Raw genomic sequence first — 27,140 nt, 5'->3', positions numbered from 1 at the left:
GTTTTGTTTTGTTTTTTTTAATAGTGTTGACAATGTCCTTTTTGCTAAACAGAATGAATTTGAAGCCTGAGTTATAAATACTTTACTTAGGCTTTCTACCCAAATACAGCTATAAAATTGGGGTCATACATTAAAGATAATTTGGGCACATCCAAAGAAGATACTGTGCTGTTTGAGTCTTTAGAAGTTCCTTCCCAAAGTGAAAAGCAAACCCAGATTTACATTGTCCAGACTTATTAAGCTTGGATCTGTCTCTGTGGTTGGTTCTAATCAGAGAGTCAATCTCATCTTTATGAAACTACAGAAATTATAAATTGTTCCTTCAGTTTATAGGAGCAAATGGGAAGGGAATTTTTCAGGAGATCATGGACTGACTGAAACTTCCCCACAGGGGAAGGAACCAGGGCCCAACTGATCCCTTTGCTCCTGTCCACAAAATCAGACAGAAATGCTCCGAAGCAGAATATTCTTTTAAAAGATCATTGTAAACCAAATTGCCTGTGACTGCAAACCAGTGAGGCAGAGTGGGTGTGTGCAGTGGAGCTATTTGGCATGAGAGGCATGGAAGAAAATGGGAATTGCAGGCAAGGCTGAGGAGAAAAGGCCTAATGAATGAAACAGAGACAGAATGTTCTGTCCCTGCTCTGGCTGATTGAGACTTTACCTCCATGCTGTTTTATATGAGCTGAGTGAAGGCAGAGAGTAGGATTCGAGAAGATTTAAATGGAGGATAAAATGTATTTGCTTACCTGATTCAGATTTTCCCCTTTAAAGATGTCCCTGAAAAAATCCCTTGTTTACACATCCCACTGTAGCTCAGCACCTGTGGCAGTGCCCTGACAACCCAAATTCTTGTGTTCTCAGCCCGATTTTGCTGCAGTTGTGCTGTGTGACCCCCAGTGTGTGACGTCTTTGGGCCTCCTGTGACTGTGTGTTACAAAAAGGTTGTTCAGAGATGAGAAAAGAGGAGTGAAATCTGCCCCTAAAGGTGACCTTTAGCATGTGAGAGAGAGGCAGGCAATATTTTGACATGTTTAAGAATCCCCACCAACCTTTTTCCTCGATGACACTGAAAAGACTGTTTCCCTGGTTAACCCTGAGTTCCCCTGGCATTCCCAAACATGTTCTATCTGGGGTGACGTGGAGAAGGAGGGGAGAGTAAAACATCTGCAATTACACCAGCGTAGGATAGGCAAAATTATCTGGCCTCTGCCCCCCCAACCTACATTTATGTGTGTAATTAAAATGTGATCAATAGAGGCTTTTGCCCCACCAGCTTCTCCTGGGAGCTGATTTCTGTTTCCAACCTATTCCTCCCCACATCCCTGGCAGTGTCCAAAGCCAGGCTGGATGGGGCTTGGAGCAACCTGGGATAGCGGAAGGTGTCCCTGTCCATGGCAGGGGTGGCACTGGATGGGCTTGAAGGACCTTCCAGACAAAACCCCTCTGTAGCTCTGTGATTCTAATTTTGAAGGGCTTTACCCATTTTCCCTCTTCCCCCTGTTTTGTAGTAGCTCCATCAGGTGTTTTGTCAGCAAGTCCCCAAACAAGCCCCAGGTGCTTTCAAAGCTTTCTTCTGTGTGAGACTGATTTTTTTCCTGACAACCCCATAAACATCATCTGAAGCAACGTTTGAGATCTTTTTGTTGTCCCCATGGAAGGGAAATTCCACCATCACCGTCACCTCAGACCCCCAGGAAGAGGCAGAGCAGCCCCCAGGGAGGCACAGCTGAATTGTTGAGGATTTCAACAATTCAATCCTCTCACTCCTAGAGGATGCTGATGAGGAAGGTGACTGCCAGACCTGCCATGAGGCACTCCTGTTTCTTCCCTTGGATGTTCCTGTGGGACATTCCCGACCCAGGAGAACCTGTACCTTCAAAAGGGTCCCACTGAGCTCTCAGAGTGCTGAGGGCTGGGAGGAAAATCAGACCCCCGGAAAACTCAGCTCAGGTTTGCAAGAGCTTCTCAGGCCAGTCTGTGTCAGGTATCCCAGGAGGATCCACTTTTCCCTTGGTCTCTCTGAGACATCCATTGTCCTGCCAAGATAAGAATCTGATGTAGTTTGAGTCCCCATGATATCAAAATGCCAAATGTTATTGATACTGAGGTACCTGTGTAGTCAAATGGCATCAGCCAGAGCCCAAAACAAAATAGATTTTCTGAAATTATTTCTAAGCATTTTAGGTGTTTGTATAAAGTGTTAAAAATATAATTAAAAGTCTACAGACTACAACTGCTTGGATACTGGAAGTTTTCCAGGACAGATCCTGTGTGAGCTGGAGTCATTCTTGCATTCACACAAAGCAGATATATACACAAAGAGTTGGGAGGTTGGATCACACATCAACCCAAAGGCAAAGGCAAAGCTCCCACTGGCTGTGCTGGCATGGGGAGCCTTAATTTTGCTCTGTCCCCCAAGACTGTGACAGAATTCACTGTGTTTGTACCAGGACATGTACAGGAGATTCCTGTGGGATAGTCTGGCCTTTTCCTATGTGGTGTCTTCTCCTCAGAAAGATGCAAATAGATCTAAGCCCTCCTGTTCCCTGGAAAGGCTGAGTTCAGACAGGCTGCCCTACTTGGTGCCTTCTCAGGCAAGTTTTCCTTTAAAGCTCCACTTCAGCTGGAAACTGATTGCAACATTTTAAGGAAACTGTAAAGGTTAAAACTGCAACGAAACACTCAGAACACTCAAAAAACCTTTGGTTAATTTAAGGTGGAATTCTTTGGACAATTGTTTTGACATTCTGTCCAACATTAGGATTGAAAACTTTCCCCCAACCTCCAGAATTTTCTCAGGATACGACAAGGATCTCCCAGCACATTCTAGGCTTTTCCATCTCTCAGCCCGTGGCCTTGACACCCTTTGTTCCCCTCATTTTACACAGAAAACTTTGGCTAGAGCTGAACAAACAACTTCGCTGCTGAGATGGTAAATGAGCCCCATTTCCCAAATGTTACTGTAGTACTGAAACCACAGGACCATCTTGTGGGCACTTCCTAACCATTTCCTGCTTGCTTAAAAGCTGAGGAAATGAGGTATGCTGAGGTGTGAACTCTATTTGTTTGTATGGGGAGAGCACTAAGAGACAGAAATACAGCCCATGACCAAGGTGCCAGGCTCAGGAAAGAGAAAAAAAAACCAAACCCATAAGAGCCCATTCCCAAGGCACTTACAAATTAATGTTAAACAATGCATCTGGATAAATCCGCAGGGACTAACACTGCATCAGGGCAAAACTCAGGATTGGCTTAGGATTATGCCAAGGTGTACCTCAATTTCTTTGGTTTTAAGCCCTCAGTTTCACTAAAATCAGGAATGGGTCTTTGAGAGGTGGTTTGGTTTGGTTTGGTTTGGTTTGGTTTGGTTTGGTTTGGTTTGGTTTGGTTTGGTTTGGTTTGGTTTGGTTTGGTTTGGTTTGGTTTGCTCTGTAGTGCTCCCATTCTCCTGCCAGGACAAGAGCAGAACCATCCCTGGCTGTGACCCAGCCACAGGGACACTGTGACATGCCAACCCAATGACTGACACAGCTCAGGCCACTGAGGCGACCCCCAAATTCCCTGGGCTGGGATAGCCCCTTCTCCTCCACGCCTTGAAAAACCCAAGTAGATGCCAATTTTTTTTATCCTCTCAAGAGTTTTAACAGCCAGCAGGTTCTCCCTTGAGCCCTGCAGGCAGAGCTGGGTCTCTGCAGGGTGACTGGGAGGCAGGCTGGGTTATTAGCAGGGAAAGCTGATTGATTTATGAGAGTAGAAGTCTCTTGCTCACTCCAGCACAGGTTATTCTCCAAATGCAAACTCTCTTTCACTTCACACACACGAAGTGGCCAAGTGCTGCGTTATGAATGGGCCCCTTTGTTACCCCAGGCCCGACACGACAGACTGTTTAGTTCATGTCTGTGCTTTAGCAAAGGAGGACAGGGTCTGCAAGACAGATGTGCCCTTTAATTGCAGGGAAATATTAGAAGATCGTTAAGCCATTTCTGACAGGGCTTTCCTCTGGCTCAGGGAGTGGGGAGTTGTTTCGGGAAGACCAAGGAGCAGCCCTGTCTTGCCAGCCCCACAAACAGGACCTTGTCCTGCTCCCTCACCTCAACACTAAACAAAACCAGAGGAGGTTCAGTCAGAAGCCCCACTTTGCTGCCAAAGCTGCAGAGCTACATCTCAGAGAGAATTCTCCTTACACTGCATCTGATAAAAGGCTTTTCAACACAGCTCAGGGGACTTGCCCTGCTGGAGATAAGAACAGTGTTATCAGCTGTGCTGAGAACATGGAGATGTGCCGAGGGTTCTGCTTCTTATTTGTGTTACAGAGCATGATCTGAGAGTAAGAAACTCTCCATCTAAAGGAAAACGTGCTGCAGTTAGCTCAGGAAACACCCCAAAGTGCAGGGGGAAAGGCAGATCTGCTCTGCAGGAGAGAGATCTTCAGGAGTGGCCTGAGGTTTAGTCTTGGTTTAGTTACACTGACACAACGACTTGGAGCTGTGTTTGGGTGCTTTGTGTTGGTTCCCGTGCTGCAAAATTACTGGAACGGCCTCATCTGTGTCTGCAGGGCACCCCTGAGATGGTGGCTTTGTGTTTTGGGATCATTGCTGTGACAGAACTCGACAGCTCCCTACTTCAGTTATCAACTCAGAGCGAATGATTTTCATTCATAAAATAAACCAGAACAAACCCATCGCATTGATTTTACTGGTGGGGATCTGCTGAGGGATAACATGAATCCCATGGAGGTCTGAGCAAAGGTCCTGGGGATGGCAGAAACCTGCAGAATCAGCCCCAAACAGGCCCTTGGACACACACTTTTAGCCTCACCTCCAGTCCAGGAGATGGATGGAGAGCTGAGTGGCCTGAACAAAGCTGCAGCACTGAGTGGGGTCTGGGCTGGGATTTGCCTCCTGGCAGCTCTGGCTCCCAGCCCCTCCCAAACTCGCCAGGAGCCTCTTGCCAGCCCTTCCTGCAGCAGAACATCCAAAATCCCTGCCAGGGGCTCATCCACACACCCTGCTGCACCAGACATTGGATCTCCCAGGCATGGAAAACTATCCCTGGGCACAGTCTTGGACCATACTTTGACTCTGGGGCTTCCCAAGGTGGCAAGGGACCTCATTTATCTGAGCCAGGCTCAAAGCCCTTCTCAGTACCATGCTGATAAAGCCAACACCCTCTCTGTTAATGGCCATTGATAAGAGGTTTTGGTGAGGGTTTTTTCTCAGTCTCAGAGAAAAGTCAGTTTTGCTTTGTCTATCAATCCTACCCCTGGGATAACACTTGACTGCCCTGCGGCTTCCTTTTCCAAGGACAGGGGATGACTTTACAAAATCTGAGCTCTTTGAGGGACAGCATCACACAGACAGGGAAAGCGAGGCATGGGGACATTAATACAGCTGCAAAAGAGCCCTTTTTTCATTTTTACTCTCACATCTGCTGTCGGGTGAGCCAGGAGCCAGAATTCACTGCCTGATTCTTGTAGCTTCTTGCTGATTCAAGCCTGGTTCTTGTAGGTGTAACACCAGAGAAGGCCTTGGATGAGTTTATTTAGTGGGAATGTCTGTCATCAGCAAGAGCTTCATTACCTTTATGCAGCAGAGACTCCTTCCCTGCTGCAGCTCCCTGCAACTGTTGGTGGGGTGGTCTTTGCTCTGCCATGTTTGATATCAAGATGAAGAACAACACCTTATCAACTCCTTTATGTATGGCAATGTTAACTTTTGGTTCCAGCCCAGGTGCCAGGATGGGATTCAGCCTTTTTGTCCAAGGGGTAGGAGTGATGGCAATCCCTGAATCTTTCCAAGACCTTCCTCTTGCACCAAAGTTAAAACATCAGTGTTCCTTTGTAAAGAAATCAAAAGCCCCTGAGAACTTCCACTGGTGTAAACTGGGTTTTCCTGTTCAAATATCTCGATCGAGATTGACAAAGAAAATATCTCAGTGTAATCCTGCCGAGCTGTTTTCCTTGGAATGCCACGGGCAGGCTTGTTCACAAAATCTCTGCTTTTGCTCTAGGCGTAGGCAGAAACAATCCCGTCACTGGAGCCACAGGGGCTGGGCTCAGTGCACAAGGAAAACATGGATCCGTGCTATCCCAGCAGGGTGGCAGCCCTCAGCTCCACTGCCAGGCTCAGGAGCCAGCAGAAGCTGGAGGGCTGCACAAGGGCACCTCAGGGTGCCCAGGGGCCGGGAAATGCAAACCTGGGCAATCACGAGACTTAAACCTGATCTTTGAGAGGAGTTTAAGGCGCTGTGGCTGCCAACACCTGTTAATGGGAATGTGATTTGTGTGACTTCAGGCTCCTTGGGAATCTCTCCCTCTGGGAGATTCTCTCCTCTCTTCCCCAGTCAGAGCCATTTGTCTGGCGAAGGGGCAGAGATCAGGCTCCTGGTGCTGGATCAGGAGCATGCATGTGCTCCTTGGGGAACCAACAGGTTCCTGTGAGTCCTGGACCACCTCCCCCCTCTCCTCTTATCTCTGCGCTCCGTGTGATGCAGGCACTGACCCAGCACAAGTAACCTGCTCTGGGCTCACACCCTGAGTTTGTGCTCTGGGTGTCTTGGACAGCCAGACCCCAAGCTCAGATTTAACCCAAACGCAGCTCTGGCCTCAAACCCCAAGGTTCTGCTCCGGATGTTCTGGGCACCCAGACCTGAGCTCCAATTTAACGCAAACCCGGCTGAGGGCTCAGGGCACAAATAGACTTCAGCCCTCACTCTGGACAACCCATGCCGCATCTGGTTTAGGATTCAGCTGCAGGACTGTGTTGGACTAGTGTTTGCCTCCCCCACAGAGTGTCCAGACCTTCACTATGCACTGCAGATGTCAGTGATGGATTATTCCTTGTATTTCCTTTTAGCCGAGCCTTCCTGTGGCTGCGCATTCCCTCAAGAGGTGCTGAGGTGCTCCAGGCTCCTGGGGAGCAGCGCAGGCTGTGCCCACTCCTGGAGATGCTGCTGTGATCCTTTCATGCTGTTGTTTTTCCTCAGTTTGGGACAAGTCATCTTGGGCAGAAGGAGCTTGTTTTGTTCTCTGCGGATGGAAACAAAACAGCCCCCGATGGCCGTTTCCTGATGGGCTTCCTGCGATTGTGCAGGGAATGGTGTCAGGGAACAAAACAGGATACGGCGGCGGGGTTGTGAATGTAACGGGGACAATGGTATCAAAGTGAAATAAAAATAATGAATGGGCACTGCTGGAGCCCTGAGTCACTACCTGAAATATTTGTCCTCCGAAGCTGCCACCTCCCACCCCTTGAATTCCTGGGAGAACACTCTTTTTACAGTTTCCAGTGCTTTGGCAGTAGAACCCAAAGAGAAAAGATAAGGTTTCACAGTTTGCACCTATTCCTTCGTGCTTTTGACTTTCTGTCCTTTTCCAAGGCAGCCTGAGAGTAAGCCCAGAGATGGGACAAACCTCCTCTCATGGCAATCCCTCAGTATTTTGGGGGTTCTCCATTTGCCGTTTTCCTTTCTAGGCCAAATAATTTCTATTGAAAAGCTTCTATTAATCTCTGCATGTTGGAAACAAAACCAGCAGGATCGTTACAGTCTCAGTTTCTGATACAAGTGAAAATACCTCCCAGAAGCTCTGCTTTGAGGGACAAGGTGACACCACTGCAGTGGCAGATGCAGCTTGGAGCGAGCTCAGCTTTCCTGACACAAGGCGCTGGGTCAGTCTGCAAAGTCCTGATGGAATATTTGCCACTGGGAAGAGCCCCTGGAAGCACATCAAGGCGAGGGGCCGGGCACTGGGTGCTCCAGGACAGAGCTGAGGTCAGCACAGCATTTCTGCATTTGTGCTCCGGGATTCTTGGGGTTTGTCAGCAAGCCAGACTCCGAAACCATCTTGCAGTTTCCCTCCCTGTTTCTTCAGCAGAGAAGACCATAAAAATGCTACAATAATATTTACTGAAGGGTGCATGTTCGCAGTTAGGCCCATGTGTCTCTGTTTACAAACACATCTGCTCAGAGCAAGGCAATTATTTTAAAAGCATGAGGGGGAAAAGAAATGAAATGAAAAAGAAGGTGAGCTAGAGCTGGGTGCATTGGAGTGCTCTGCCCTGGGAAGCAATCACTCAACATTGTCAGTCTCTGTGGGAAGGGGATACAGCTTTGGTGGAGAAAAGCTCTGGGCACAGAAGAGTGGAGATACAAGCACAGGAAAGTGACTGAGGGGAGTGTTAATACCTGGCAAACGCTAGTTGATTTTCTGGGAACATGACTTGAAAAAGATCTTGTGAGATCATACAGTCCTCAGCATGAGCAGGGTCAGGCTGATTAATCCATGGAGGTGAATCCCTTTGTGTTCTGTGTGACTTCAGGCTCCTGGGAAAATCTCCAGCTCAGGACTGCCCACCCCACTCAGAGCCATTTTTCTGGCTTTTATCAGATACCAGATTTCCAGTGATACAGTGAAATTACCTGCCAAGATAAGAAACCTGGCTCAAGCCATGCCAAAGCTAAAGCTTCCGGCACTCAGGACAGGTTTCACACTCTACCCTCATCCTCAGTCCTCTCATGTGTCCTGGTTGGCAGAACCAGGCAGGGAACAGAAGGCAGGGAATTCTCTGGGAACAGCAGCCAGAAGCTGTGATTTGTCCCCGTGGACACACACCTCACCCCAGGATCAGTCCCAGCAGGGTGGGAAGTGCTGGGGAAGGCAGGAGTGCTTGGGGAATTCCTGTCCACAGCCCAGGGGTGGGATGATCCAGCTGGGGACTAACAGGGCTGTTCCCTGCTCCAAGCACAGCTGCTGCTGCTCATGTTCCAAAGGAAGAGCTGCAGCATGCTCCAGGATTTTAGGATGTATATGATGCGGATGGGAAGGTCCCTTCAGTCTCAGCTTTCACCGCATTTACTTTCCAGAGGTCAAGGGACCACAGAGATAATTTTGGGCAGGTCCTTTTTAAATTCTACCTCCATCCCTGGGTGTATGCTGAGACCTCACAGAGGCTTTTCCTGGGCATTTCCCACAGTTCCAGGCCTGGTTTAAGCCTCCTTATCAGTATGCTTAATGAAGCAACTTGCTGGGAAGGAGAAACTGTCACCTGGTTATTCCCAGTTGGCTGGAAACAAACCAAAGCAGGCCCTGAAACCATTAATGTGAAGTCTAGACTGAGGAAAAAATATGTCATTGGTCCAGATCCTATAAAAGTGTGCCTGAAGTGAAGTGCTTTTCTGAGAAGTGAAATAGAGAAGAATGATTTATATTTTTATCCTTTTTGAATCTGTTTTTGGGGATCTTGAGATGAAAATAAGAGACCATTGATTTTAGCAGCCTTCTTTTACTCACTTGATATGAAATTTCATGGGAATAATGAAAATAAAAACAACCCCCAAAAGAAAAAGATATGCATGCTTTTTTCCCTATGAGGAGTTTTGCCAAATCATTTTGCCCCAGTTTTGAGCTGTCTAATTTCAGTGTGGTTTTGGTGTTTTTGAGTGTTTTTGCTGTTTCTGCTGCTCTTAATCCTGCTTTGTTTCCCCTAACATGAGTTACCATGTTGTGGTTTCCCATTAATTTAAATTGTGAAGGAATTATGGTGTATTCCAAGGCTGCCAAGCTGCCCTTGGATGGAGTAGCCAGTGTGGAAAGGGAAGAAAAAGGGAGGAAAGGGAAGGAAAGGCAGCCTGGCCCGAGTGGGTGGCTCTTTGTCCAGGTCACTGTCCTGCTCTCTGGCTCTGAGCGAGTCCCCAGTGCAGACTGGGGCACAAAACCTGCAGGATGGGATGCCCTAAAATAATTAAATGAAATCCCTCCTTTATACCCACAGAAATCCTCAGATCTGCTGAGACTTGGACACAGTGTTAATGATTTGCTGCCTTCTTAACCCTGAGTGCTGCTGCAGCAGGGAAAGGGGCTTGGAGCAACCTGGGATATGGGAAGGTGTCCCTACCCTTGGCAGGAGGTGGAACGGGATGAGCTTTAAGGTCCCTTCCAACTCAAACCATTCCATGTTTCTGTAACAGCGGCCACATCTCGTGTCATCCCTCCTGGGGCAGGGACAGCTCCGGCTGGGCATTCCAGCAGCTGGGATGTCCCAGCCCCACCACCACCAGCTCAGTGGGGAAATGCTGTGAGCAGCACACGTGGGACACCGGGCAGTGCTGCAAGTGGGTACAAGGGAACAATGCCCCTTGGAAGTGACAGCCCCCACCCTGCTGGCCTCAGTGGGAGGAGTGATGGATCTCCAGCTGCAGCCAGGAAAAGCTGCTAAGCAGGACTTCAATGGATTGTGAAGGGCACAAGATTGGATTGTGGTTGTTGGCAACCAAATGTTGATGATTACACTTTTCTCGGGGGAGTTCTGGGGAGTCCCTGCCCCAATCACATCCTGTAAGGAAGGTGGAATAACAGGAGCAAACCTCCGGAAAAGTGATTTGGAAGAGCTGCAGAGGAAGTTCTTGGTTAGGTTAGGAGCAAAGGAAGAGCGGATATCTGAGAGTGTGTCCAAAGAATTCCTGTCTGTGTCCAGAGGCAGCACTGCCAGGGCTCGGTGCCTCACAGTGTGCACAGTGCAGGGCAATAGAGGAGGAACAAGGCAGGGAGAGGGGAGTGCTCCCTAAAGGTGATGCCAAAGATCAGGGGCAGGGATGAGAACACTCCATCTCCCAATCCAGTGCCTGATCCGTCCTAACACACTGCCCCAAGATCAGCACAGACTCTGCTTCTTTTTGAATTTCTTATTTGACTCATTTTCTTGTAAGTCTGATGTTATCTCTGTGCTCGTATGAGATGCTGGCAGCAGAAATGCTGACTTGTAACACTGCAGTGCCAAAGTCATCTCTACTCCAGGGTTGCTCCTCGGTGCAAACCCTGGGCTGTGTGTAAGGCTGCTGACCTCGGATTTTGGTGTTTTACATCATTAGGTCTGGGCTCTTCAGGTCTGTGTTGGCAGCATTCTCTTTACAAAAATATTTCAGGAGTGATTTTCTCACAGGACCTGGAGTGGTGAAATTTTGGGGAGAAGGGAAAAAGGAAAGAAAACAGCCACCCCTGTAGTGGTGGAGTCATCTCTCCATGGCACAATGGTTCAGGTACTCAGCACTGTCTTCCCTTCTAAGTCAGCCTTTGTGGAGGAGGATGAAACTTCGATCTTTAGCAATGCCTTTTAAATGTGGTTATGGCCAGAAAAGTGAATTTAGAGAGCTAAAAGTTGATATTCAGTGAAATCTCATGGCACACACATGGAATAACCTCAGTTATTGGGGACACCTGGGGTGAGAGCACTGACTGCTCACCTCACCTCACCAGCCCTTGTTCCCCTGGCCTTTCTCCCTTTGCAAGGAGATCAGGAAAACTTGGTTGAAGCGCTGATGGCTTGTCAGCCCTCCCAGAATCCCAGACTGGCTGTTCCTGCCCTCATGGCCAAAGCCAAACTGTGCCTCCCGCTGTGTCCCACTCACACCTGGGACCTGGGTCAGGAGGGCTCATCCAAATAAAGGCCAACCTGATAATTCACTCTCTTACAGCTGGAAACTGCTGTATAAATAAGAGCCACACCACAGATTCCTGCCTGAGGATTGCAGGAGTGTGTGCCAGCTCCTTGGGAGCCTCATTTGTGGCAGTCACTGGTGGGCTGCCCTGGAGAGCCTGGGCCTGGGCTGCCCAGGGAGCTGGACGTGCTGCCAGCTGCCACGGCCACATTTATGCCAGGAATGTGATTAAAACCTGGAAAAACTGAGGCCAGCCTATTCCCAGAGGCACTATAATGTAACATATATGCCAGAGCAGCACACACAGCCCCTGTGTCAGCCTCAGGCTGGCCGGCCCAAGGCCACAGGCTGAGGCAGCGGCGTGGGGGGACCTGGCGGGCTGTGCCCTGTCTGGGCAGGCTGTGTTGGCACCTGGGACACCTTGGAGTGTTTCCCCAGTCTCCAAACACTGAGTAGCTCTCCATTCCAGGGGAGAGACACTCGCTATTTCATGGAGCTGCTGCTCTCCTCCTCAGCCAAACCCCTCCTGAACAGGCTGAGCCTTCGAAGGTGGGCCTGGCAGCTCTGCCGGGGGAGCTGAGCCCCACAGCGAGCACAGGGGAGGTTGTACACGTTCCCCACAGCCCGGAGCCGAGCCCCGGCCCTTCCAGGACAGCTAGCCCGAGCCCCAGCCAGCCCTGGCCTTATCCAGGAGGTCCCCAGCCAGCAAAGGCTGCCTGCTGCTTGCCCCATGGTTTTCCTGTGAGCTGTGGATGTGGGCACAGGGCTGAGCTGGTGGCGGCGGGGCTGGCTCAGTGCCACCCGACTTCCCTTGCATGTCACCGGCCCTGCTCGTGCTGTGCTCCTGGAGCTGAGCAGGTGTCACCAGCCCTATCTCTCCTCATCTGCTGGGGTTGCTCAGCTCCCCTGGGGCTGAGCCTTTGTGCTGCCACCAGCTCAGGTTTAGCTCAAACCACTCCTGGCCCAGGAGCTGCCAAGAGCAGCTGGAGCATTTGGATTTCTTCTCCTGTTTTCAGAACTGAAACTGTTCCTGCAGCACAAGGCAGAGCTCAGTCCCAGTGCCCCAGTGAGGTTATTGCTGTCCCAGTTAACACCAGTTGCATGCAGGTCTGAGCAGCCACTTCGTCTTTCAAGGAAGATCCTTATCTGAGGAGGTTCTCTGCCACATACTCTGTGTCACAGAGCAGTGTGTACTTGCTTGTGTATATAAAGTTGTACTTGGTGCAGCCCCAGCCATTGATCTTGGTCCAGGGTTGTTCTGTAGAGTGTTGTCAGATTTGGGGGTTTTTGGGACAGCCAGAGAGATCCTTGCTTTCCGATTGCTTTACCACCAGAACCTTTCTTCAGAAGAAAAATGGCTTTAGGCAGAAAAAGCAGCCTGGAATTAAGAGTGCCTGACTAAGCTTGAATTCAGAAGAACCCTCCAACCCCTGAATAAATCCTGCTGAATTGCCAGTAAAAATCTTGAGAGCAACCTCTCACACTGATTCTGTGGGATAACTGTCATTATAGTTATTTTCCCAGATATTGTTTCCCTAAAAAGAAAACCGATTTTGTGTATGTTTTCAGAGTATGTTTTTAGACTGGAAATCTCCAAAAGCAAACATGCAGAATCTTTATCTGATGAATTTGCAGTGGTACTCACGTTTCCCTGGTCCCTGCCCAGCAGACACTGGGTCTAGAGTAGAGGGCCCTAAGCCAGTCCAGCAGCCCAATGTGGGGTTCACCCACCACCTCAGGTAGGGAACCTGACACTTTTCCTGCTGCAAGAAAATAAAAACCTGCAGAAAATGTGTCATTTTCGAGCCCCTGCCTGGGTGAATCCTGACCTCAGTGAATCAGAGCAGCAGCAAATCCTGATCTCTGATGGAAAGGCTTGCTCCCTTTTAAGACTCCATCTCCTAAGAAACCATCTCTTGTTCCGGTACTTTCCTGCACAGGCAAGGTTTGCAGCCTGGAGATAACGTCAGCCCTTTGGGGGGTTTCTGACACAGCTCACACCAATCCTTCCCAGGGACACCTTCCACTCACTCTAAAGCTGAATAAAGGAGGGCTATTTTTGAAAGGTTGTGAATCCGCCAAGGAAAAGCTGCAGGAAAGGTTGGAAACAACGCGAGTTCCTTTCACCAGCTGCCACTGGGCAGTGTGGGGAAAAACCCTCCTTTTTGCTGTTTAGTGGCTGTAACCAGCGTGAGAAGTTGACCACAAATTGCAGCAAATGCTGGAACCTCAGCAGGACTTAGGCAGATGTTTGAGGGTTCCTTTGAATTCAAGCTTAGTCAGGCCCACTTCAATTCTGGGCCATTTTGGCTTGTTTGGGTTTGTTATGTGATCTGAGATCAGAGATAGAAAAGTGCTGATTTTTGTAGGCCTGACTTTCTCTAAGTGGGTTAACTTCAGGCTGAGGGGCATTTTCGTGTTTACCCAGCAGACACTGAATTATTGACATTTTTTGTGATGATATCATGAGCCTGGTGGTATTTGATTTGTGCTTAGATTCTCGTGTCATTCCAGGAGCTGCACTTCTCTAAGCTTTCAGAATTTCTGTTTCCCTCCCTGGTTAGGGAAGAATTTAAAAAACAAACCTCCAAAACAACTACTGGGGGGGTGGTGGGGGAGGAGAGAGCAATAATCTATTATTTTTAGAAGCTCCCTGTTCAGGCTGTGCTCTGTGAATGTTGAGCACGGCGGGTTAACACACACAAGGTTTCAGCTGTGTGTTCAGTGACCCTCTGCAGCCCACACGCCACTGCTGGGTGGCTTTTGAGCACCAAGTGCCCAGAGTAGGTGAGTCTGTAGCTTTGTTTTGGAGTCTGCTTCATCAGCTCACATTCAAGTGGGGGCTGCTTTCAGTGCAGCAGGCTCCTCCTTCGGTTTCTAGCCTGCCACTCATAAAGGCAGCTGTGTTGTGTGTGGTTAACTGAGCCCCCTCCAGAACAGGCAGCCCGTGCCAGATGCACTTTGAGTCAGGCAGGGCTGTGCCAAAGCCATCAGGAGCCCGGCACTCCTCTTGGAAAACCCGAGCACATCCACCCAAAGAAATTGATAGTCAGAACTTTTTGTCAATATTTGGAGTTTCAGCAAGGGGAGGAAAAATTTTAAAAAAAGAAAGGGGGGATAACAATTTCCTGTTTTTAAGCATTTCTAGAAATGCACAATTTGGTAACACACCAGCCCTTCACTTCCCACAAAATAAACAAAAACTGTAAAGTAATGCATTTATTCCCCCACCACAAACACCCATAACTGTGACCTACTCTGGCTGCTTCTCCCTCAGCAGCAACCTCAAAACACAAACAGCACACAAACCCTCCGAAAGGAGATGTAGAGACCTTCCCATGCCGCTCCAGAGGTGTTGCCACTACACCTTAGTTGGGTTTGGAGCAGCAGTGCAGCAGGTGGGCAGGTCACTCACTGGGACTGGGGCTGAAGCTGCTCACAGCGAGCATTGGGGTGACACAGCCCCAGTGGCGTGACAGAGCCCTGTGTTTCTGAGAACCCAGCAGCTCCTCCACTGTTTGCAGAGCTCCATTGAACCTGAACGCTGCTCCCACCCAAAGCCAGCAGCCAGCAAAGCAGAGAAGAGCAAGCCCTGGTTTGCATAGGGGTGCCTGGACCCCAAAGGCTCTGATTCCCCCTGGCAGGTGGAAATTGCAACCAGCAGAGCGGAGCAGGGCAGAGCAAGCTGTGGTTTGCATAGGGGTTCCTGGACCCCAGGGCTCTGGTTCCCCTGGCAGGTGGTAGTGGCAGCCAGTGCGGGGCAGCTGTGGGGCCCCGCAGGTGCTCCCCAGCTCTCAGGGAGAACCAGAGGGCAGTTCCTGCTTTAGTCACAGCTCTGAGGGCTGGTTCTGTCTCTCCCCAGGAGGCTCTGTCGGTGGTGAGCGACGACCAGTCCCTGTTCGACCCCACGTACGGCGCGGCCGCGCAGCTCCCCAAGGACATGACGGCCTCCGGCAGCCCCGACTTCGGGCAGCCCCACAAGATCAACCCCCTGCCCCCCCAGCAGGAGTGGATCAACCAGCCCGTGAGGGTCAGTGTCAAACGGGAGTACGACCACATGAACGGATCCAGGTAAGGAAAGAGCCTTTCCACACTCACAGAGTCTTAATCACGGAATCACAGAGTATCCAGGTTGGGAGGGACCCACAGGGATCATTGACCCCAACTCCTGAATCCAAACCCCGAGTCCAAACAAAGGCAAAGCACACACTGTGCATTTGTTCTCTCGTCCTGCACATCAACAAACTTCTCTGTGCAGGACCATGTCCCTCTCTCCTGCAATCGATTCCATGAGTTTTGTGACTCATTTTTAACAGGCTGAGCATCCTGCTCATGCAGTTCTGCAGGATGTGTCCATCTCCATGAACGCTCCACACACTGGGCAGGAGACCGCCAGGGCACAGCTCACGCTGCAAATGCTGCTGTGAATCCCACATTTCACCTCTGAGTTCAGCACCCCATGGATGTGCCACGGTTCCAGGGCCTCACAGAGGGGAACATGCAGCAATAATCGGAGTTTCTGCCAGTGAAGCACTGAAAGCTGCACTGCTGGGCTGCAAGGGCTTCACTGAAGGACACTTCTTATTTGTGCTCTACCAGGGCATAAGCAAACCTCTGGAAATGGAAAGTTCTTTGATGGAGAATGGAGAAGGAGGAGACTAAAGTCCTTTATAGGAGTCTGCAGGGTGGGACAAAACCAAAGGCCTGTGCCCACCCCGTCTGAGTGGATAGAGGTGACACAGGGAATTCAGGAGTAATTGGAGAAGGGCTGTGAACGCCCACAGGGTGGCTGGGGATGGTGTAACCTGCCCAGCTCACAGCCAAAGGACAGCCCAGCTCCTGTCATTTGTTCTTAAAGGTGAATCATTTCCCTGGCCAATGGGAAATCGAATGGCCTGAAAACATTTTGGTATAGCAGCTCGGTAGGCCTCTTTAGAAACATTACTACAAGTCCACGGCCTGGAAACAAATTTCACCTTCTTGATCATAATTTTAAGTGTAAACATTTCAATATTTTTTCGATTTTAAATATAGATATAAAATACAGATACACTTTTTGGTTTTTAGCAAAAGCCTTTAGAGTACACATTAATTTTAAATGTGATTTGAATTTCAAAGTCACAAACATCCCTAGCATTTGTAGTGTTTCCCAAGTGAAACTCTCAAGGGTTTTTCTACTTAAAGGTGAGTTTAGCAGCACATTTTCCTGGGCTCTGAGAACACAACAGAGCAGAGAGTTGGAAACAGAAAGCAGCCTTGCACTTTCAGCCCTCTACAGACAGATGATGCTGTTAAAGACATCAAACAGCAGCGTGTTGTTTTTTCCTCGTGAGTGTACAGTAGATGCTGATTTTACCCTCAGATAAAGGCCTTTGTGGCAGTAACTCTCTCGTGGGGATCATTTGCAGGCTGAACTCAATCTCACCCTGATTGTACCTCAATAGCATTTCTTGACTTCATGAAAACCATGTGGGCATTTGCACCGTGTTCCCAATCTTAGAACTGGGGTGAAACATGGGAAAATGAATTATGTCCTGAAAAAGCACACCACAGAGAGAAGGATGGATCTTGAAAGTACCTGGGGTTTTGATAATCATGGGGGTTACCTTTGGCTACCAAGGATGGTTTTCTTAGGAAAAGGGGGAAGGAGTCTTTGCAGCATTGCCAGGCTGCCCAAATCAAGGGTGGGGCTTAGACCAACCTGGGGTAGTGGAGGTGTCCCTGCCCATGGCAGGGGATGGGATGAGCTTTAAGGTCCCTCCCAACCCAAACCATCCTGGGATTCTGTGATTGCTGCAGTTGCTCACACCCACAATGCCAGACCCACACACACAGAGGGGTTTGTCCCTTTCCACCCCTCTGTCCCAGGGAAATCTGGCAGGGAAAAGGAGCCTTCCACATCCTCTGAGCTGCCATAAACCACACGTCTGTGCGCTGCAGGTCCTGTAAGCACAGGTTCTCTATCATTCTGAGTGTGTCTGTACTTGTGCACCCAAATTGTCTGAGTGTTCCATGTGCTCTGGAATGAAACGTCCTGGGCTGTCCTTCTGTGGTGATTTCTGTGTGCCCATTTCCTCCTCTGCTCAGAAAAAGGGGAAATGGCTCTGCCTGGACAAACTGATTCAAGAACACCTGTAGGAGCCCTGAGAGCCACGGAAAAGGCCCTCGGAGTGTGTTGGTTCTGGGCGAACAGGAAATCCTCTACACACTTGCTCAAGGCTCTGGGGTTCTTGGACACAAAATGTGTGCTCACTGTTCCTAAAGGGAGGTAACCACCTGTCAGGAAAGAAGAAAAGGCTGTTGTGAATGTCAGGGCCATGCACTGCCAGAGCTCCCACGCTGCCCCTGGACAACTCTTTAGCATGGGAGCTCCAGGGCACCCAGCACAGGAGAACATTCCCCTGAGTCCTCCATCCCCTCCTCCCTTCCCTGCATGTCCATCCCAGTCCTTGGGGATGGACTGGGCCACTCCAATCTCTCATTGCCCTGCCCATCAGCTGCCTGGCCAACCCCACACACGTGAGCCAGCCCCACAATGCCACACAATGCCAGCCCCAGCGTCAATGCCAGCCCCTATGCCAATGCCAATCCCACCTAACTCCAGCTGCAGGCTGAACAACAGCCAGTGCCCCCCTGCCTCTGTCCCTGCCTCTCTTGTTCCTCAAGTACCCTGTCCCCGTGTTGCAGCTGCCTCTTCAGCAGGATCAGCCTGTGTTGTGCTGTCACCTGGGCTGGCAGTGCTGCCGGCGGCTGGAGGGGGTTTGTGTGCTCTGGCACGGACACAGCTCCAGGGACCTGGCGGTGCCGGAGCTGGGGACAGCACGGACAGTGCCCAGCTTTTCTCTTTCTCTCAGAGACCAGGAGCGGGGCTGAGGGTGTGTTGAGCTGGTTTGGCCCTCAGCAGGGTGAGGGAAGGGTCTTTGAAGGACCTCTCCAAGTGCTAAACAACGTGGAAAACCCACCCAGCTTTCTACCCCGTGTCAGGATCCCCTGGTTTACCCTCAAACTGGAAAGAATTTTCCAGATAAGTGCATCCCAACTGTCTGTAGGGGACGCTCAGGCAGGGATCAGTGTTTTAGGGCAGAAGGTGGAAATTCTGTATTATTGCAAGATTCAGATGTAGAAATTTCATTAATTTATCAAACCCTGAGGCAGGTTAAGACCTCAAAATCTGCCCTCGCCCTCAAAGACAGCACCTTGCTCAGAGCAACACCCATTTAAAATTATATTTAAAAACCAAAACAAAATAAACAAAAAAAATCTTTCACATTTGGAATTTTACTGAATAAAGGAGGAGGATTATTTAGAGGAATGCTCGGTAAAGTTTAACCCAATTTACAACCAATGTTAATAATAGAGTTTCCTTATATTTTACATAAATTCCAAATGAACCAAGCAACAGGAATTCCAGATCTTGACTGTATTTACTGAGCTTCTCTGGATCTGTATTTGCAGCAAACTCAGTGAGCAATTTTTAAAAAATATTTCAAAATGTGTCTGATCTTCAAATATGAAAGATAGTTCTCCTGTGCTGATGGACGTGGACAAACTTCCCTGGGCAATCCCAGCTGTGGCACGGATTTTATCCAGCTGAAACAATGAAGTCAGTGCTTTTGGAGTGCTTTGGAGCCGTTCTGCAGAGACACCCCAGAGCACCTGTGGCTGCCCCTGGATCCCTGGAAGTGTCCAAGGCCAGGTTGGAAGGGCCTTGGAGCAGCCTGGGATAAGGGGAGGTGTCCCTGTCCAGGGCAAGGGTGGCACTGGATGGGCTTGAAGGATCATTCCAGTCCAAACCCCTCTGAGATTCTGTGATTCGATGTTTCTCTTGCTTCAGAACATGAAAGTAGCGCCAAGGTTCGGGTCCCCCCAAGGTGTTTGTTCCCCGGGGACTGTGTCAGAGCAGAGCAAGCCAAAGGGACTTTGTTGGGCGTCTGCAGGGACGAACTCCCCGCGGAGCAGCGTGTGAGCCCTCTAGTGGGATTTGCCGGGTCCTTCTGCCCCAGCGTCTCCCTCCTGTTTGCCTTTACCTGGCTGGGACAAACAACGTGAACCTCGCCATCCTTTTGGCAGTTCGACAGCCTCTTTCAGTGGGAGTTTCCCTCCTCCCGAGGCACCCCTGAGAGCAGGGTTGAAGCACAGGCAGATGCGAGTTTGGAGGAGCTGACTGCTCCCTCTTACAGAGGGAACCGCAAGCAGAATCCCAGTGTTTGTTCTTCCTTCCTTCACTCAACAACAGCAAATTAAAATGGAGCTCTACGCCAAAACGTAACAAATTTAAAAGGAAAAGAGAGGTGGAGGAAAGGTGGAGTGAAAGGATAGGAAAACAGGGATAGAAAGGAGGAAATATTCCCTCGAGTCAGGTTCAGAAATTCCCGAAATCCGTTATTTTGCTCTTTCAAGCAGAAGCCATAGGTGGTTCCTAGACAGAGCCCTGGGACAGTGGTTGCTTTATTTCCACACCTCTGGAGCCCAGGCTGGAGCTGTACAGAGAATTTACTGGTCAGTGCCAGGCGAGCTGCTTGTCCATTTTGGCCAGTCTCAGAAAAACTTTCCCAAACACCAAACTCTTGGCATCCCCAGAGAGAGCTGCTGGAACACGGAGCCTTTGGACAGTGGGAATGAGTTCTGCTTCACGTTCCTTGGACTCTGCCCCTGCCACAGGGACTGTGCTCCAGAGAGCTTGTGAAATCAGCCTGTATCCATTTACCTGTGTGCATCCACAACGCTTCCTGCCACAGCCTGAGCAAATCCAGCGTGGAGAGCCACTGGAACATCTGGAGTCTCTGGGAAAGGTCAGGGACTGATCTGGCATCTGCAGAGCCCTCACATAAACCCTTTCAAATGATGAGGGAGTGTTTCTATGAATCCCAGCTTGCCTGTAGGTGATGCATGAGCTGAGGAAGGAGTGATATCCCATGAATACACCATCCACAGCTCACAGCTCCCTGCTCACCTCTGACACTGTTGTTGTTCCCCAGGCTGAATCCTCCCCTGCGTGGCCACAGCTACACTCCTCTCCTGCTGGGATAAATCCCTCACCTGGGGCAGGGCAGGGGCTGCAGGGGTGACCCAGATTGGCAGAACTGTCTCAGTTCCCAAGGAAAGTCTGTGTTTGGTAAGAAATGCTGAGTTCCAGAGAACACAAAGTTAAGCATCTTCTCACTTGCTCTCACTGAAGATTCCATGGTGTTTTCTCAGGGACAGCTCAGTCTCCTGCCCAGTTCAGCTTGGGTGATGCTATGTGTGTCCTACAGGGTTAGCTCTGGATGCAGCCGGCCTGAAAACTTCCCCAGAGGGAAGGGAGGCAGCTCTGCAGCCACATGGACACGACCCTGCCAGGCGCCTGGGGCACATTCAGTGTCCTGCAGGATTAATGGAGCGGCTCCTCTGCCCACAGTGCCTGGTAGGGGCACCTCAGTCCCTTAAAGTTCTCCTCAGACCTTCCTGCCAGATGTTTCTGGTACTTGGCTGTCCGGGTTTGGCTGCTGAGACACAGAGCAAGGGATGGGCAGGGTCTGAACTGCCAGGGCAGAGTCTGTGATGTGAAAAATCATCACAAAAACACCAAGGGGATCTCACAGCCCCGGGGTTATTTTGGTTACTTCACTGTGAGGGTCACAATGCGAGCAGGGAGCACAGCCAGCCGAGGACTCTGCTCTGTCCCTGCGTTCATTGCATGCCAGCAGAGATATGGAGAGGCTCTTTAGAAGGTGTTGTAGTCAACAAGTCTGGATATCACAGAGTCCCAGAATCCCTGAGAGGTTTGGGCTGGAAGAGACCTTAGACATAATCCAAATCCAAAACCCTGCTGTGGGCAGGGACACCTCCCACTATCCCTGGGTGCTCTGAGCCTCATCCAGCCTGGCCTCGGACACTTCCAGGGATCCAGGGGCAGCCACAGCTGCTCTGGGCACCCTGTGCCAGGGCCTGCCCACCCTCCCAGGGAACAATTCCTTCCCAATATCCCATCCATCCCTGTCCTGTGGCTGTGGGAAACCATTCCCCCTTGTCCTGTCTCTCCAGGGCCCTGTCCCCAGTCCCTCTCCAGCTCCCTTGGAGAGCTTTTAGGCCCTGGCAGGGGCTGTGAGCTCTCCCTGGAGCCTTCTCCTCTCCAGACGAGCACCCCCAGCTCCCCCCCATCCTGGCCCCAGGGCAGAGGGGCTCCAGCCTTGCAGCATCTCCATGTTCTCCTCTGAATTTGCTCCAGCAGCTCCACATCCTTCTTGTGTTGGGGGCCCCAGAACTGGACCCCAAACTGCAGGTGAAGTCTGTGCTGGAACATTTCCCCATGGAGCTGTATGAGTGTAATATAGAAAATTATTCGATCATAAATAGTGCCTGTCCCATCTGCTGGGGCATTTTCCAGGGAAATTTAACTCCAGAGCAGGATGAGAGAGAGGACCCTGATCCCCAGGCAGGGCAGGAGAGGAGGCTGGTCACTCACCAGGGACAGTGACCAATGAGCATGACAGTCTGAGCCTCTGGAGAACATTCTGAGACCCTGGAGAACAATGTGAGACCCTGGAGCACAGTGTCACACCCTGGAGCATAATGTGGCAGCCTGGAACAGAGTGTGACAGCCTGGAGCACAATGTGAGACCATGGAGCACACTGTCACACCCTGGAGCTTGGTGTGACAGCCTGGGACACTGTGTGACACCCTGGAGCATCATGTGACACCCTTGAGCACAATCTGACACCCTGGAGCAGGGTACGACTCCTTGGAGCACAGTGTCACATCCCTGAGCACAGTGTCACACCTGGATCACGCTGTCACACCCTGGAGGACAATGTGACACGCTGGAGGACAGTATGAGCACCTGGAGCACAGGGTCACACCCCTGAGCGTGGTGTCACCCCTGGACCATGGTGTCACCCCTGGAGCATCACACCTGGATCACAAGGTCACACCTGGAGCACAGTGTCACACCCAGATCACTCTTTTACACCTGGATCACGGCATCACCCCTGGATCACGGCGTCACCCCTGGATCACAATGTCACACCTGGATCATCACACCCAGATCACTCTGTCACACCTGGAGCACAGTGTCACACCCAGATCACTCTGTTACACCTGGAGCACAGTGTCACACCCAGATCACTCTGTCACACCTGGAGCACAGTGTCACACCCCGGATCCCGCTGTCACACCCAGATCTCGGATGCCCCCCTGGCCCTCCCCAGCCCAGGCCGTGCCCAGCAGGACTCAGCTCCTCGGTGCTGCCCCGGGGCCCTTTCCTGCCAGTGCAGGAGCTTCACACCTGGCAGGAACACTCGCACAGGGAATCAGCACTGCTGATTCACCCTGGGAAATCCCGGTGTCCTCGCAGCTCCTCAGCCTCTCGCGGCTGCCTCTAAGCCTTCAGCAGTTGCCTCTCTGAAGGCGGATTTTGGTCCCCTGCCTGGAAAAACAGTAGGCGAAATAGTAAACCCTTAAATTCGAACATGTGTAAGTTATACATCTTATTTCCATTTTCGAGCAACATTCCCTTCGTCAGACATGAGGAAAAAATTACCGTCTGCCTTGGAATATCTCGGCGGAGCATTTATCTCCCAGCCATGATAACTGAATTTCAGGCACTTCTCCCTCCCCCCCGCCCAGTTCAGGTTAAGATACAAATTTGTTTAGTGTCCTGCTTGGAATTCCTGCCAGCTGAGCTCGGAGGGTGGGATTTGTGCGCTGTCACCAGTCTTACCCTGTGGGGAATGGTTCCCTCCCAAAGCTCTTGGCTTCTGGCAGAGGAGGGGGATGGCTCTGGGATTAAAGCAAGGCCTAAACTGCGCTGGAAACGGCTCTGGGATTAAAGCCTGGGCTTGCTTCATGCAGGGGTTGTGCACTAATTCTCCCCTGGGAAAGGTGAGGGCAATGACGTGCCCTTCCCTGGAAGTCCCTCGAGATGGGATGTGTTGTGTGTGCCTGGCAGGCTCAGGGCTGGGCTTTGAAGGGACTAAAGGCAGGAGCTGTTCCTGCAGCTGGAGAAAAGCACAGTCCCTGCTCCCTCTCTGGGCTTTGGAGGCTCCCAAATCTCTGAGAGTCGCCACAGGGGTCTGCAGAAGGCCAGGCCTTAGCGTGGTGCCACCTGAGCTGCTGGATGCCCCCTCGTCATCACTCCAGCATCTCAGGAGTTAAACTGGGGCCAGACCCCTTTTCACACCCTCTGCTGGGGTCTGAGGTTCCTGACTCATGCCTGGGGCATCCAAGATTCCCAGATTTCCCCACCACGTAGTGAACTATTAATCAAAGAATAATTGAATAATTGAACAATAGAACAATGGAATAATTGAACAGGCTGTGTTGGAAGGGACCCACTAGGATCATAAGTCCAGCTCATGTCCCTGCACAGGACACCCCAGCAATCCCACCATGTCCCTGAGCGTTCTCCAAATGCCCCTGGAGCTCTGGCAGGCTCCAAGAACAGACAAGCTCCATCCCGTGTAAATCAGACTCTGTGCTGCCATTGGGTGTTCCCTGGGGACAGCCTGTCCCTTTGGGTGGGTCTTTTGGGTTCTTTGTCAACGCCGTGAAAGGGCTGTTCCTGTGAGCTCTGCAGAAACACCTCAGGGTAGGAGAGCAGAGCACCTGTGTGCCACTGCCAGGCTCCACTGCAACTCGAGGGGTGTTTTAGCACCACAAAGGATGGAACAGCCCGACAGGGGCCCCCAGGAGCACCCAGCCTGCCTGCAGGACTGCTGGAACGCACTGAGCAGCCAGGATGAGGGAGTGGGGTGTAACCCACAGACCGGTGTAATGGGCACTGGCTCCTTGCCCAGTTTGGGATGTCGGTGTTTCAGAGCCACTGCACACATTGCCTTGTCTGGAAGTCATTCCCTTGGAGACTCCACCTGGTTGCATTATCAGAGATCCCCTGTGTGACTTGTGCCCCACAGACCCCCTTATGACACCCAACGTGTCAGGAATGGCCTCTCCCACACACAGGAACTCGCCGAATGTCCCACCTTGGGCCCGTGGCCATGTGTGTGAGCCAGCCCCCTCCTGTGCTGCAGGGGTGGAAGGGGCAGGGATGGTGACCCAGCTTTCCCTTTGCCTTCCAGGGAGTCCCCCGTGGACTGCAGCGTGAACAAGTGTGGGAAGCTGGTGGGAGCAGGGACCGAGTCCAACCCCATGAGCTACAGCACCTACATGGATGAGAAGAACGGGCCTCCCCCCAACATGACCACCAACGAGAGGAGAGTCATCGTCCCCGCAGGTACCACCATGCTGCTCCGGGGCAGCTGTCCTTGCTCTGCCTGGGAGAGGTTTTTGTTTAGTTTGTTTATCCGCTCACAGAGGAATTTTCTCTCTTACAAACCACACAAAAACAAGGAAAATATCAGAGTTTCTGGCCGGTGGGAATTCCCATGTCCCAGTGCATGATCTGAATCAGGGTAGGCAGCTGATAACTGGTGCTTTTTATTTGCTTTTTTAAAAGTTTTCTTTTTAATTTTTTTCCTGGAATGAAGTGTTGCTTTGGTGTGCTAAACCAAATCCATCTCCTGTCATGTGCTAGAGGAGAATCTGCTTCCTGGGACATGCAGGGGATGATCAAAGAGGAATGAAGTGGACCCAAGTTATAACTCCCCTGGTGCTCTCAGGATCCAGCTGCACTTTCAAGTCATACTGATTGATTCAAAATGAACTATTTTGTTTCCATTTCTTTTGTTAGAAGTAGAAATCCAGAAAAATTCTATTTTGCAGGAACTGCATTATCCTTCCAAAAATTGTCACACAGAAACATTCCTGTCCAGCTTTGTTTGTATTTGGTATCCACATCTGCTGCCTAGACTTGGCAGGATGCTCTGGATGCATTTGGACACTTGGGGGTGAGAGCTGCTGTGGGGGGAACGGGTGAAGCCTGAACCTGGAGTGAGGAGCTCTTTCCCTGTGAAGTTTATAAACAACATCCTTATAAACAGTCAGGGCCAGGAATTTTCCAGCAGAGGAGCCAAGTGCTGGCCCAGTGCACATCCCAGAACTCGCCCTGGCTCTGAGGGTTTCACCAGGGCAGGGAGGGCTGGAGCCAGCCCAGGCAGACACAGCTCTGGCAGAGGGAAATGCACTCGTGGAATTCAGCTCCTTTCTCTGACTGTGGCTTGACCACGAACAGATGACAATTCCCAAGCATTTGTTTGCCATTTAGGATGAAAAGGAAAAGCTTGAACTGAATGTAGTGAGGAGAAGCCAATAAAAGATAGGTGGCAAAATCTCTAAGTCCCAATTGAGCTGATGTTTGAGAGACTGGCTGAGCTGCTTGGGCACAGCAGCAGGATCATATCCAGTGTCACCCTGGAAAGGTAAAGCTGGCACCAACCAGTCCCTGTGTTATTAAAGATGTTCCAGGGAGAGGATTTATCCTGGATGCTTAAAAAAAACAAACAAGGGTGAGCTAAAGTGAGCATTGTTGAAACAGAGGAAATTGCTTTCAGTGGCCCCAGTGGAAGAGGGGGTTTGGAATCTCCTCTTTGAAGGAAAGTGGAGAAAAGGACTTCTCCCCTCCTTATGACCATCCACAAATCAAGCCCTTGAGATACTTGTGAAAGAGCAGAGATTTAGCAGACTTCGGAAGACAATAATGAACATCATCCCAGATCTCTGGCTGCAGGAGAGGAGGCCCAAGTCATCCAAGAAAGGCATTTGGATATTTTAATTTAATCCAGAATGGAGATTTATAGCGCATTAGGGCGAAGATAAGCAAAAATAATGTCACATTAGGCTTACAATAGTAGTAATAATGAGCTCTAAGCCATGTTTCAAGAAAGCAGATTTTCAGACACCATTCAATGTCTTTTACAGCGTTTAAAGGGAGGCCACAAATTCACTCTGCCCTCTAGATGTTGGGTTGTTTTCAAAACACAAGACAAATAAGTCTTTCAATTAAAAAAAAAAAAGAAAGAAAAAGAAAAAGAATCCTCCCTTGAATACTTGCATTGTAAAATTTGCAGTCTTTTGCCAGTGCTTAGAAAGCAGAATTTCAATTAACTATTGCCAAAGCCTGAAGGAAACCCCTGTGTCGTTCCCAGAGCACACTTGCAGAAGTGCGGGGTTGTAAATTCCTTGTTCTGAATTCAGCTTTCAGCAGCTCAGGTTTTCTGGAGATTCAGTGGGGAAAGGTCTCAGTTATAATTTCAGTTGCCTTGGTCTCAGTTCCCCGTTTGGTGCCATTATTCCAGGACTCAGGTGCCCAGGAATGCCCGGTGTGGGCACTTCCTGACCTTTTGTGACCAGAGATGCCCTCAGCCTGGGAACAGTGTCCAGCCCTGGGCTGAGGCATTGTTTTATACCCCCTAAAATCCAGGCAGAGGCATTTCTTGTTCTGTCCAGAGCAGCCCCGCAGCCCTGTGTGTTCCTGGTCCATGTTTTCAGCTTCCTGGGATCTGAGGTGTCTGAAGTTTGTCTCAGAGCTGGACCAGCTGTTAATGACACATCAGACATCTCCAAAGTTTAAACTTCTTTGCAATCCTCTCCAGCTGCAGCAGAACATGAATGTGCAGCTCAAACTTAGAAATGGGATATGTGGGGAGCAGCAGCACAGGAAACATCTGAAAATGTTGATATGCTCTGAAAGTGACTCTGTCAAGTGGTACTGTGGCACCAGCTCTTGCTGGGGCTCTCTGATCTAATGCCCTTTTCAGAATTCAAAGGCTGATTTCTTTTTTTAACCACTGATGCAGCCACTCATCTCCACGGGGCCTGAGCTCCAGCC

General features: G+C 50.3%; 1 protein-coding gene across 2 annotated transcripts in view; it reads left to right on the top strand.

Annotated features, from left to right (window-relative positions):
- The window catches only part of FLI1 (Fli-1 proto-oncogene, ETS transcription factor), a 72,309-nt gene that overhangs the window by 18,557 nt on the left and 26,612 nt on the right, over positions 1–27,140 (top strand). For both annotated transcript variants that reach the window (XM_066203377.1, XM_066203376.1), the window contains exons 2-3: positions 15,299–15,507; positions 24,493–24,647. In XM_066203377.1, coding sequence (XP_066059474.1) covers positions 15,299–15,507; positions 24,493–24,647 — 364 coding nt within the window. The remainder of the gene's footprint in view (positions 1–15,298; positions 15,508–24,492; positions 24,648–27,140) is intronic.

Source organism: Chamaea fasciata, unplaced genomic scaffold, assembly GCF_029207755.1.
Source record: "Chamaea fasciata isolate MVZ Bird 193981 ecotype frontalis unplaced genomic scaffold, bChaFas1.0.hap1 SCAF_24, whole genome shotgun sequence".
NCBI lineage: Eukaryota > Metazoa > Chordata > Aves > Passeriformes > Sylviidae > Chamaea > Chamaea fasciata.
This window is presented reverse-complemented; position numbering and strand designations above follow the sequence as displayed.